Source organism: Malus domestica, chromosome 08, assembly GCF_042453785.1.
Source record: "Malus domestica chromosome 08, GDT2T_hap1".
Lineage (NCBI taxonomy): Eukaryota > Viridiplantae > Streptophyta > Magnoliopsida > Rosales > Rosaceae > Malus > Malus domestica.
Genome location: NC_091668.1, coordinates 11,799,527 through 11,812,139, shown reverse-complemented (window position 1 = coordinate 11,812,139; position 12,613 = coordinate 11,799,527). Strand labels below are relative to the sequence as shown.

The 12,613-nt window shown below is 41.1% G+C and overlaps 1 protein-coding gene across 7 annotated transcripts; it reads left to right on the top strand.

Moving 5' to 3' along the window:
- Window positions 1–1,313: 1,313 nt before the first annotated feature.
- On the top strand, window positions 1,314–12,613 carry LOC103421234 (uncharacterized). 7 transcript variants are annotated; one of them, XM_070826859.1, is made up of 13 exons: window positions 1,314–1,497; window positions 1,842–1,881; window positions 2,135–2,247; window positions 2,774–2,932; window positions 3,248–3,469; window positions 3,647–3,724; window positions 4,291–4,766; window positions 4,870–4,980; window positions 5,057–5,544; window positions 6,095–6,263; window positions 11,670–11,909; window positions 11,996–12,130; window positions 12,239–12,613. In XM_070826859.1, the coding sequence occupies exons 3-13, from the start codon at window positions 2,139–2,141 to the stop codon at window positions 12,368–12,370; spliced, it is 2,319 nt and encodes a 772-aa protein (XP_070682960.1). In that variant the 5' UTR covers window positions 1,314–1,497; window positions 1,842–1,881; window positions 2,135–2,138; the 3' UTR covers window positions 12,371–12,613. The 7 variants fall into 7 exon arrangements, with proteins under 7 accessions (XP_070682960.1, XP_070682964.1, XP_070682963.1 ...); XM_070826863.1 differs by lacking the exon at window positions 3,248–3,469; XM_070826858.1 differs by lacking the exon at window positions 1,842–1,881 and having other exon boundaries at window positions 1,325–1,497.

Here is a 12,613-nt window from a genome sequence, read left to right as displayed (position 1 = left end):
CTAAAGAGAAATACTACCAGATCGTAGTACTGAGTGGCTTGGGGACATATACTAGTTATATTAAGAGAAATTTTATTTAGACCCATTTATATTCTTTCTACACCCAACTTATTATTTTTTATTTTGAAATTCCGAATATGTCCAATAATTCTCTCTTTACACCCAAAATGCAAAAGAACAAAAAATAAAAATAAAATTCAAGCACTAGAAAACTCCGGCCACCCTATCTGGCCAAATCCCAACCACTCTTAATTTCTACCCTTCCCCAACCCCCCATTGCCACATTCCCTACTGTCCACTAAAGAGGATTGAAGGCTCCATGCTTCCAAACCCATATGTTAGCCATCTGTAGTTAACATAAGATTTGACAATTACTTTGCCAAACCATAAGCATCACCTGAGTCTTAGCATTGATCCACGAGTCTCCCCAGACATAGATCCCATGGTTACGAACAAGCACAGCTGTTGTTTTCGGGTAGGCTTCAATCTATTGAACATGAAGGCAAGCAAAATACTCATCCATATTGAAATTCAAAGTTTAACATACTGATGTTTTTTTTTTCCAAGCTCGGATAAAGGAGGAGGGGGAGGGCGTCAGGTAGTTGACAATCGGCACTCCATGATCACGTCGAATCCTTATGAAAATGAAACAATCAAGCAGTTACTTTGAAAACAGATGACCTTATCCATTAGCAAGGCTAACAATACGAAATGACAAAGAATTAAGTACGTAATTGTGTCATGCATGCAGCAGCTACAAGTATTCTTTCTACGTGATGGTGGTATCTTTGGGTGTTTACTATAACTCTAAACTTCGATCCCATTAACTTCGATCCCAGCTAAGCTTTCGATACACCAAATGGGTGAATCATGTGTTGGCGCAACATAAAGACCCAAACGTAGAACGACTTAAGGGGTTTTCATTGTCCAGTACTTGAACGACAAGTTAGAGTGATTGATGGCTAAGATTTTTGGGGTTTTCATCGTGTGTGGTAGGAGAGGTGATGGTGTGGGGTTAGGGACGGGTAGAAATTGGAGGTGGTTGGGGTTTGGAGAGATGGGGTGACCATAATTTTTTAGTGTTGTAATTTTATATTTTATTTTTTGTTCTTTTTATTATGGGTGTAAAAAAAAGAATTGTTGGGTATTTTTTAAATTTCAAGACCAAAAAAAAAGCTGGATGTAAAAAAAAGGTAAATAGATCTGAATGAAATTTCTCTAATATTAAATACACGTAATAATTGTATTATTTTTTTTGTTTTTTTGGTTTAAACAGAAAGATTATATTTACTTTTGGTCGAATGTATTAGAAAGGGAGGAGGATTATGTCTCCCCCTCCTAAAGAGGAGTTGAGTAGGAGGAGTTCAGCAAACCTCTTTCCATCAGTTTCGTCCTAAATATCCTGTCGAGTATTAATCCACAGAAAACGAAGGAGAAGAAGAAAAGGGCGAAAGTACCATCTTCTCCCTTTGCTCCTCTCTACTTCTGCTGCACCAGGTAAACCCTAATTCTCCTCTCCAAGCATTCCAATTCATCCAATTTCAATGCGCGCCACCGCCACTGCGTCTTTATTCAGTTCTTCGAATTTCCTTCGTCGGATTTTACTTCTGCGTATGGTTCATTGAATTTTACTGAATTCCCCCCCCAAATTTTTCATTCGGCGTAAATGTGTAATTAACAAGCTGTTCCAAACTTCCTTGGTTGCTGAGAAAGCTTTTGATTTGAATATGCTTATATTTTTTCTCAGTTGCTTGCTTCAAGTTTTGATTTTTCAGATTCGTTCCCTTTACCAAACAGAGCATTTGAATTTTGTAATAACAACTGATTGTTTTCGGGTTCAGGGAGCTTCATATATACGGCAGAGAGACAGAGTAACTCATTGTACTGCTTGAATTCAAACTTGTAAAATAGTTTTCGGCTTTGAATAAGCATTGTTGTGGTTTAGGTTAAGATCACATTGTTAAACCAACCCGTCTTAAGGGTTGTGGCGGTGTTTTTTTGGTGGTTACTAGCCGACATTCACCTCTCCCAGACCCTGCGTAAAGCGGGAGCCTTGTGCACTGGGTACGACCTTTTTTACTGGCTTTTTGTAAGTATGGATTTTTGTTTTTAATTGAGCCATTTCTGTCCATAGGACCATGCCTCGTAAAGTAAACTATGGAATTGATTATGATGACGAGTATGATGCCTATGAAGATTATGATTATGACTATGATGATGATGATGAGTCCGGAATAAAAAAGAATGGTTAGTTACCTTTTTACTTGAATTTGTCTTCCTTGGTAGTTTTCCGTTGCTCTTAGTTTCCTTCTCTTGATGCAATTTCCATTGGTAGACGACTATTTGAGAATGTTTTCAAATTTTCAAATTAGTATTTCATTGACTAGAAAACTGGGTAAGCAGATCAGTTTCACTCTGCATGGTAGTTTACATGTTTTGAAAGTGATTTTCATTTGCTTCTTTACCTTTTTGGTACAATGTTTATTGGTTTGACAGATCTATTTTGTTGGTTTATTCTTAAAAAAATATGTAAAGATTTAATTCACTTTCATCTTGAAATATACTTTTGCAATCTAGAAGTAGAAGATGTTGGTTTGTCCAATATTTGAGATTCCATATGATGACATACTACCTTGCAGTCTGACAAATGCTAAGTTTTTCAAATGCCAGTCTCTGAAAAAATCCTTATTGATCACTTTACCTTGTTCTTCTACTAATTACAGCTATGACATATACATCTTGACTGTTATACCCACTGCTCAATTTGTTGCAGTAACAGGCAAAGCAGTTGAATCAAAACGGGAAACTGAAAGGCCTAAGGTCTGGCGTTGTTCCATTTGCACATATGATAATGAAGAGAGTATGTCTGCATGTGACATTTGTGGGGTTCTTCGCAACCCTTTGTCTAAAAGCAATAGTGATAATAAAACAGGTATTAAGTGTATCCTAAACCTAGCTACTCTGTGAGTTTCTTTTTTTTTTATATTTCTTGCGAGTTCTGTGTGACAAGGACACTCCTTTGCTTAATCCCTACTCTCATTTTTCTGTGTTAAAAGATTCTGCATGTATTTGTTTGTTTGGGAAAGGATACCATGCTTAATCTTATTTTTTTATTTGACATCACCCTTTGGGTGGATCTCATCTTTTTCAAGAAACGGTTTCTATGTTAGCTTCCTTGTCACTGCCTTTTAAAAAACAAAATAAAAGTCAAGTTCATTGCCCTTTTTTAGAGATCTCTTTCCTGCAGTTGAAGGCAGATGCAAAGATTCTGGAGCATCCATAATGGCCAAGTCTATTTTTGCATCATTGCCGCACCAGAAGCCAAAGCAGGCTGTACTATTTCATCAGCAGAAAGATGATTCTGTGATAGAAGAGGGCAATAACTTCCATAGGCTTGGGGATTTCAAAGGACCTATTCATGAATTCCATAAGACTTTTAATGTTCATAACAAACACCATATTGATATAGGTCTGCACTCTTTTTCCAAAAGATGATTTAGAGTAGAGTTAGAACATCACCATTTCTACAGTTGGGAGATACTTTTTAATCCGAGCATCTACCATCTGTTATTGCTTAAAGAACGCCATTATACATATTTGTGGCCTATATGTTCTGAGTTTTAACTTGCTTGCATTGATGATACAGCTTCTTTCCAGTTTGATGTTCCATCCCCAGATGATGTGGTTTCTAATGGATTGTGGTCCTCCAGAACAGGTTCAAAAGGTATGCTTTTCTTATATTATCAATGTGGTTATTTTTTTGTCGTAACGTACAGTCCACAAATGGGGGTAAGGCTAGCCGACATTCACCTCTCCCAGACCCTACGTAAAGCGGGAGCCTTGTGCACTGGGGACGACCTTTTTAACGTACAGTCCACAGAGAAAGGTCCCTGTATTGTTATATAGGAACCTATGGAGGGGACTAGAACAAAGCTCTCTTGAAATTTGAGATTTTTGATACTATAATGTACGTAATCCAGACTTACAATATAAGTGATCTAAAAGACCTTGCCAAAACCTGGACAGAACTTTGCATGGTTTGAATTTGTTTGGGGGTCTTCAACAATGGGTTTCCTTCAGACTCTTAATATTTTTCTTTGGTTGGTTTTGGACTGAGAAGAAACCTGGTACTGTAACTGATTGCATATAATGCTTACCTAGTGCACTACTAAGTGTCATTCTAATCATCTATTTTTCAGAAAACTACAAGCTCTATTGGTCAGTTTTTTCTAAATGTATTTTTTTATAAATAAAATTCTTTGATGATTCTCTAATATGTTTTTTTTGCAGCTGGTGTTATTGACTTAAAATCTTCAAAAGCTTCCCCGAATGTGGCTAAGAAGAGTAGTGCTGTTAGCATACAATCAAGTGCTGAACGGTCAGGTAGCTCATCTACAATGGCACAAACAAAGGAACAAGATAGATTAGATGAGGAAAATGGGTTGGAGAATCAGACAGTTAGTTATCACCATGGAAGTAGTGGCTCTATTACTGTACAAGAAAATGGTAAATTTTCAGAGAGTTCATCTGCTTCGCAGCCAACAAGCAGACGTGACAGTGGGGTTCAGAGCACTACTTCTTCTGAAATTATGGACAAGCCACAGAGTGTTACCAGTGGCTTGAAAAACATGACTTTGGATGCTCGATCTGGATATTCTAATAATGGTAGTGTTAGAGAATCTCGTTCACAAGCGGACTATACACCCGAGAAGTGGATGCTTCCTGACCAAGCTGTAGATACACTGACTCAACTGAATCTTGCAATAGTAAGCCCCACTAAATTATGGTCGTACAATCCTACTCATTCTCCTCATCCTACTGCCACTTGATAGGAAATGAAGCCAATTTTTATTTCACTTGTTATTGTAGGTTGGTCATGTTGATTCTGGAAAATCAACACTCTCAGGTAGGTTGCTTCACCTTTTGGGAAGGATATCTCGAAAAGAAATGCACAAATATGAGAAAGAGGCAAAGTTGCAGGTAATCTATTTGCAATTTTTCTTAGTACTTTTGAAACTTGAATCTCATGTTCAACTGGGGTACATGATTTAATCAGGGAAAGGGGTCCTTCGCATATGCTTGGGCATTGGATGAGAGTGCAGAAGAAAGGGAAAGAGGAATAACTATGACAGTGGCTGTTGCATATTTTGATTCCAGAAAATATCATGTTGTTGTGCTCGACTCTCCTGGCCATAAAGATTTTGTTCCAAACATGATATCTGGGGCAACACAAGCTGATGCTGCGATACTCCTCGTAGATGCCTCAGTTGGTGCATTCGAAGCTGGTATGGATGGCGGCAAGGGACAGACAAGGGAGCATGCGCAACTTATTAGAAGTTTTGGTGTTGATCAAATTATAGTTGCTGTTAACAAGATGGATATTGTTGAGTACTCCAAGGATCGATTTGATTTGATCAAACAGACACTTGGAACATTTCTCCGTTCCTGTGGTTTCAGAGATTCTTTGGTGTCTTGGATACCATTGAGTGCCATGGAAAATCAGAATTTGGTAGCAGCTCCTTCTGATGTCCGTTTATCGTCTTGGTGAGTGTGCATGCTTTTCCTCTTTAAAATCACTGCTGATGATGGATACAAGATGAAATGTTGTCTTTATTTGGAATGTAGGTGCAAACTCTTTTTTATTTTGTACACTAGAATTAGAATTTGGTGTATTAATTAATTAACTAGGCTTTATTTATGAAGTTTTTGGTCTACTTGAGTTCATGTTACTTGCCCTCCTCCCTCATCTCCCTTCTCTCATTCTCCTACTATCTTTCAAACTCCACCTCTCAAAGCGATACTTGTTCTGCATCAAATACTTTTTCACCCTCTTGTAGGATCTTCATCTTTTTACATATGAGCACTTTTCAGATCATTCAGAAGCCACTATAAGGAGAATAACGGGATGGTAACTTGTTTTATATGAGTTTGATGTTTCACTAGGGCCCCATGTAATGCAATCCAAAGTTCATGTTGATAGTAGCTCACCTTAAGAAGTAGACAATTGTAGCATTCTTAATGAAAACTTTGGAGAACTTTTCCTTATTGCTCCTGATATTGTGAGTGAAAATAGTCTGAGGTAACTGAATTGCAGGTACCGTGGACCTTACCTGTTGGATGCAATTGATTCCCTCCAACCTCCTACAAGAGAGTTTTCAAAGCCATTGCTGATGCCTATATGTGATGTTATCAAATCTTCCTCACAAGGGCAGGTGTCTGCTTGTGGTAAATTGGAAGCGGGAGCTCTTCGAAGTGGATTTAAGGTATGTTGGTGCCTTGTGGATAGTAATAGAAGTTTTCATTAGTAATCTGACTAAGTCTGTCATTTCTCTTAAGGATAGTTCATTGAATTGGTTAAAAATCATAGATATCTCCTCTGTTTGAGAATATTCACACACATGTACATACTCACATATAAGTATGCATATGCAAAAATGTTCTTTTATCAAACTCTTCAATCCACACCATTGATCAGTTCGTTGATTGTTTGAAACTTTCATGCATGGTCTATATTAATAGTCTGAAAAGTGAGATTGTCATACAACATTGACGTGTGAACACATGGTTGAAGTTAAGGAAAATCTTGGTGTAGTTCAAGATTAAGTGATACATTCACGCAATTGGATTGCATTGGAATTTTTTTTACTTATATACCACAGTTTATATAGCCGATCCCACTCAGTGACTTGGATTTTCCAAGTCTCCAACCGAGAAGTTTTCCTCACTCGGGAAATTAAGGGAACACTACCCCAACCTACATGCTTCACTCAGAAAGCTTCAACATACAAGCTTCAACAAAAGAAAATTCAAAGAACTTAGCGAAGAAGGCTTTGGTGTATTTAACACAATACGTTGAAATGAAGGAAAGCTTATTTATTGATATCCCCGATCAGCTACAAATATGTACATATACATGAGTCAAAATAAACACACAAGACGGAGCCTTCACAAAGGTTGCTTAGGAGAAGTCTCAGCAGTCGGTAGAGCCCCAGAAAGAGAAGGCACCGGAGGGGGATCATTTGGAGCCTCAGTACTGGACAAAACCCTAGAAGGAGGAGGCATCAGAGGTTGATCATTCGGAGCTTCATTACGCGGTACAGCCCCAGAAGACGAAGGCAATAAATGCCTTTGGAACAAACCCACAAATCTCTGATGATCAAGTAAAACCTGACCATCAGTTTCCTTCATCTGGTCAAGCTTCCTCTTCATGTTTGTAGCATAGTCATGTGCGAGCCGGTGCAACTGTTTATTCTCATGCTTGAGCCCTCTAATCTCCTGTTTGAGACTCATCACTTCAGCCGCCAAGGATTCAACTTGGCGGGTTCGAGCAAATAGGCGTTGGGCCATATTAGACACAGAACCTGCACACTGAACACTGAGAGCCAGCGAATCCTTAACAGCTAACTCATCAGACCGTTTGGAAAGTAGTCTGTTATCTTTGGGAGTGAGAAGGTTCCTGGCCACCACCGCAGCGGTCATATCATTCTTCATCACGGAATCCCCAACGGTAAGAGGACCAGTAGGGGAGACGAAGGATGGGCGCCATATGTTGTCTGGAGAAGGCGGGGCTGCCTCTTCAACAAGGTTCAAGTCAAAACGACGGTCGGAGGGGCCAGACATTTTCAAAGGTGTTGAAGAGAGAAGAGGTCGGACAAATCAAGATCTTAGAAGTGCAAGAATGAAGCTTCTACTGGTGGAGATTCAAGTGTGCTTTGGAACTTAATGTCAGCCTCTATAAAAATCTGCACTCGACGGAGCTTCAGAAATCGAAGAGGCGCCTGCTCAGAAATCGAAGAGGCGTTTGCTTTCTCAAAAGCTGGGCTGCTTAGAGATCACGAGGGTTGATCTCAGAAATCGAAGAGGCATTTGCTTTCTCAAAAGTTGGGCTGCTCAAAGACCACGAAGGCCGATCTCAGAAATCGAAGAGGCGCTCGCTTTCTCAAAAGCTGGGCTCCCTAGAGACCACGAGGGCCGATCTCAGAAATCGAAGAGGCACCTACTTTTCCAGCCTTGTCAGCACCCGTCACACGCACACTCAGCTTTGCAGAAATTATGGGCATTCTGTCGAAGACTTCTGGGGAAGTAGAAAACACATGAATCTTACTGTTCAATCACCCACTTCCCACACGCAACAATAGCTCATGGGTACCACAGATAACTTTGCCAAAGTTCTCTGCCAAAGTTGAGCACGTGAAGCTTGCAGCTCCCACTACATCGCTCTGACCAAGAAGGGTAAAAGAATAGCAAAGAAACAGCACTAACAAAGTTTAGACCCATAAATTTTGAAGGTCTAGCTACCATATTATTACCCACAAGGGTAAAGGAACAGTACCACTGCTGGATAATTGGAAAGTCCCTGTGTGTCAACCTCTGTGCTTCGTGGCAAGGTAGACTAGCAAACATGCCCAACCTTTACTCACATTCGAGAAAACACTCCCAATAAGATTGCTTGCTCCAAAATCGAAGAGGCACCGTCCTCCGAATCTCGAGAGCCAGACTCCCAACATGACTACTTTCTTAAAAATCGAAGAGAGGGTAAAGGAACAGTACCATTGCTGGATAATTGGAAAGTCTCTGTGTGTCAACCTTTGTGCTTCGTGGCAAGGTAGACTAGCAAACATGCCCAACCTTTACTCACATTCGAGAAAACACTCCCAACAAGATTGCTTGCTCCAAAATCGAAGAGGCACCGCCCTTCGAATCTCGAGAGCCAGACTCCCAACGTGATTACTTTCTCAAAAATCGAAGAGACACTGCTCCCCGAATCTTCGAGAGCCAGACCCCCAGCATGATTGCTTTCTCAAAAATCGATGAGGCATCGTTCTCCGAATCAATCGAAGAGGCGCTCGCTTTCTCAAAAGCTGGGCTGCTCAGAGACCACGAGGGCCGATCTCAGAAATCGAAGAGGCACCTACTTTTCTAGCCTTGTCAGCACCTGTCACACGCACATTCAGCTTTGCAGAAATTATGGGCATTCTGTCGAAGACTTCTGGTGAAGTAGAAAGCACATGAATCTTACTGTTCAATCACCCACTTCCCACACGCAACAATAGCTCATGGGTACCACAGATAACTTTGCCAAAGTTCTCTGCCAAAGTTGAGCACGTGAAGCTTGCAGCTCCCACTACATCGCTCTGACCAAGAAAGGTAAAAGAATAGCAAAGAAACAGCACTAACAAAGTTTAGACACATAAATGTTGAAGGTCTAGCTACCATATTATTACCCACAAGGGTAAAGGAACAGTACCACTGCTGGATAATTGGAAAGTCCTTGTGTGTCAACCTCTGTGCTTCGTGGCAAGGTAGACTAGCAAACATGCCCAACCTTTACTCACTTTCGAGAAAACACTCCCAACAAGATTGCTTGCTCCAAAATCGAAGAGGCACCGTCCTCCGAATCTCGAGAGCCAGACTCCCAACATGACTACTTTCTCAAAAGCGAAGAGAGGGTAAAGGAACAGTACCATTGCAACTGGCAGCTCCCACTACCGTGCTATGACCAAGCAGGGTAAAGGAATAGCATTACTACTTGTTGTTAGGGAGACTCCTATATATGTCGACCTCCATCCCCAACGGACAGGCAGACCTGCAAAAATGCTCAACCCTTCATCATATCTGAGAGGGCACTCCCAACGAAGCCTTTCGAAATATTCAGCTTTCTTTCCCCCCGATAATACCTCTGCAAACAAGCTATACTAGAGCAAGAATATCTCATATCATCAGGGTTAAAAGCAAGAGTATCTCATATCATGCTTTTTCCCTGTCTTTTCCTTTGGCCTTGTTTTTACCTGCAAGACAAGGAGAAAGAGAGCAATCAGTCAGCACTTGGAATCAAGCTTCCAGCCAGGAACTGACTGCCTGGAACCCCTTACCTGATTACTTACCTGGCATTGCTCTCGAGTACTCATCTTCAACATCTTATGTTTCTAGGGAAGATTCTGCATCTGCTTGAGGAACAGATAGGGCAAGTGCGAAGGATACAAGGAAGCATGTGGAGACAAGCGTAACAGCACACGTGCCGATACACCCATTACTCTGTCAAAAGCAAAAGTATCCCATATCAGTAGGGTGGAACGTACTCTAGATTTGATGGACTTGTTTTGACCCTCAAATTCTTCAGTCGGCCTTATACTCTGGAGGAAACCAGAAAACCCTCCAGCTCAGTTCAAGAATAAGCCTGTGGAAAGTTACTTCTTCAAAAGCAAAAGTATCTCATATCATCTCTTCTCATTTTTCTTCTCTTTATCCTTCATGCTGCTGCAAGATGGGGAGAAGGTGAACAATCAGTCGGAGCTCTGATTGCTTACCTTGTCTGTCACCTCTTTCAGCAGACCCCCTAGCTCGGCGACTTGGGGGACTCCTACTACATGGTTTGTATCGCGCTTGACCAAGCCTGAGACTACAAGTAAGCTTCAAGTGAAATTGATACATTACCTTGTGCATCTCCACCAGTTAAAGATACCACCCCTGGATGGAGGAAGAGTACTTTCAGAGAAGATGCCACATCTACCTATGAGACAGATAAGGCAAGTCAAGACGACACCACACTCCGATACTTAGAAGTTTCGTGATTACGAGATCATTCTCCCACAATATTTCCTAATGTCATTTGTACAAAATCATTCACTTGTACTCACTAAAGGAGAGCTTGAACCTATGTACTTGTGTAAACCCTTCACAATTAATGAGAACTCTTATATTCTGTGGACGTAGCCAATCTGGGTGAACCACGTACATCTTGTGTTTGCTTTCCTATCTCTATCCATTTATATACTTATCCACACTAATGACCGGAGCAATCTAGCGAAGATCACAAAAAGCGACCGTTTTCGCTACCTAGGATCTATCTTGCAAGAGAACGGAGAATTAGATGGAGATCTCAACCATAGAATACGAGCTGGATGGATGAAGTGTAAGAGTGCATCCGGCGTGTTGTGTGACCGTCGTAGGCCACTGAAGCTCAAGGGAAAATTTTATAGGACGGCAATAAGGCCAGCGATGTTGTATGGCACAGAATGTTGGGCGGTGAAGCATCAACACGTACACAAAATGGGTGTAGCGGAGATGAGGATGCTTCGTGGGATGTGTGGGCACACGAGAAAGGATAAGATTGGGAATGAGGATATCCGAGGTAAAGTAGGAGTAGCCGAAATTGTAGGAAAGATGAGAGAAAATCGGCTCCGATGATTTGGACATGTGCAAAGAAGGCCGACTGACGCTCCGGTTCGAAGATGTGACTACGGGACAGAGGTTCAGGGCCAAAGGGGTAGAGGAAGACCTAGGAAAACTTTGGAAGAGACTCTAAGAAAAGACTTAGAGTACTTGGATCTAACGGAGGACATGACACAAAACCGAGCGCAATGGCGTTCTAGGATTCATATAGCCGACCCCACTTAGTGGGAAAAGGCTTTGTTGTTGTTGTTGTTGTATATACCACAGTTTATTGCTCATTGGGTTTGGTGGGCGTGAGCTGTTGAATTGGCTGTCTCTGTCTCTTTTAATGTTACTTGGAAAAAGTTATGCATATGATTAGATGACAGGCTCTTGCATATTCTAATGCAAGTAATCAATTTAAATAAATTCAAGTACATATAAAGCCAAAGGTTCCTTTGTTTTACCACTCCTGTATCTTTCCTTGTACCAATAGCCATAATCGGTGAATTGTGTAGGTTCTGGTGATGCCTTCAGGAGAATCAGGGACTGTACGAGCGTTAGAACGTGACTCTCAGGCTTGTGCAATTGCAAGAGCTGGAGACAATGTGGCTGTTACTCTGCAAGGCATTGATGGAGGTCGTGTGATGGCAGGAGGTGTGCTCTGTCACCCTAGTTTTCCAGTTGCAGTTGCAAAACATTTGGAACTAAAGGTGCTTGTTTTGGATGTTACAACCCCGATTTTAATTGGCTCTCAGGTGTGTATTTCATTTACATGAAAAATTCACTTTTCTTTTTGCGCCACTGTTTTATGGAAATCAAATATAATGTCTGGAATGGGCAGTTGGAATTCCACATACACCACGCAAAGGAGGCTGCTAGAGTTGTAAAAATATCATCATTGCTTGATCCAAAGACTGGCAAAGTGACAAGAAAAGCTCCTCGCTGTCTTACTGCAAAGCAGAGCGCGGTCGTAGAGGTGAATAAAATCAAAACCATTGCTTCTGTTTCACTTTACAGGTTACTTGCATTGTGCATATGGTACTGACAGTAACATTATTCCGATCCTTCCCTGCCCTCATTTCAGGTAATTCTTCACGCGCCAGTTTGTGTGGAAGAGTTTTCTAATTCTAGAGCGCTGGGGAGGGCATTTTTAAGGGCATTAGGAAGCACTATTGCCGTCGGCGTTGTAACCCGGATTATAGAGGAGCAGAAGTAGTTTGTGCACAGGTATGGTTGTGCTACGAGAATTGGATCGATTGGCCATGCACTCATACCGACCCGCAATGGGGTTCCAGGGATTAGGTCAGTTTTTGGTAGCGGTGGATAATTTTGGGGTTTGATGGGAATTTTGAGGTTTGGTTGTTGTATGTGCATTAAGCAGGCTCGGCTCATAAACTTCATATTCCTATAGGTTACTTTCAAAATTTATTGGTTCTTTCAAATAATTACGTTCTTTTAA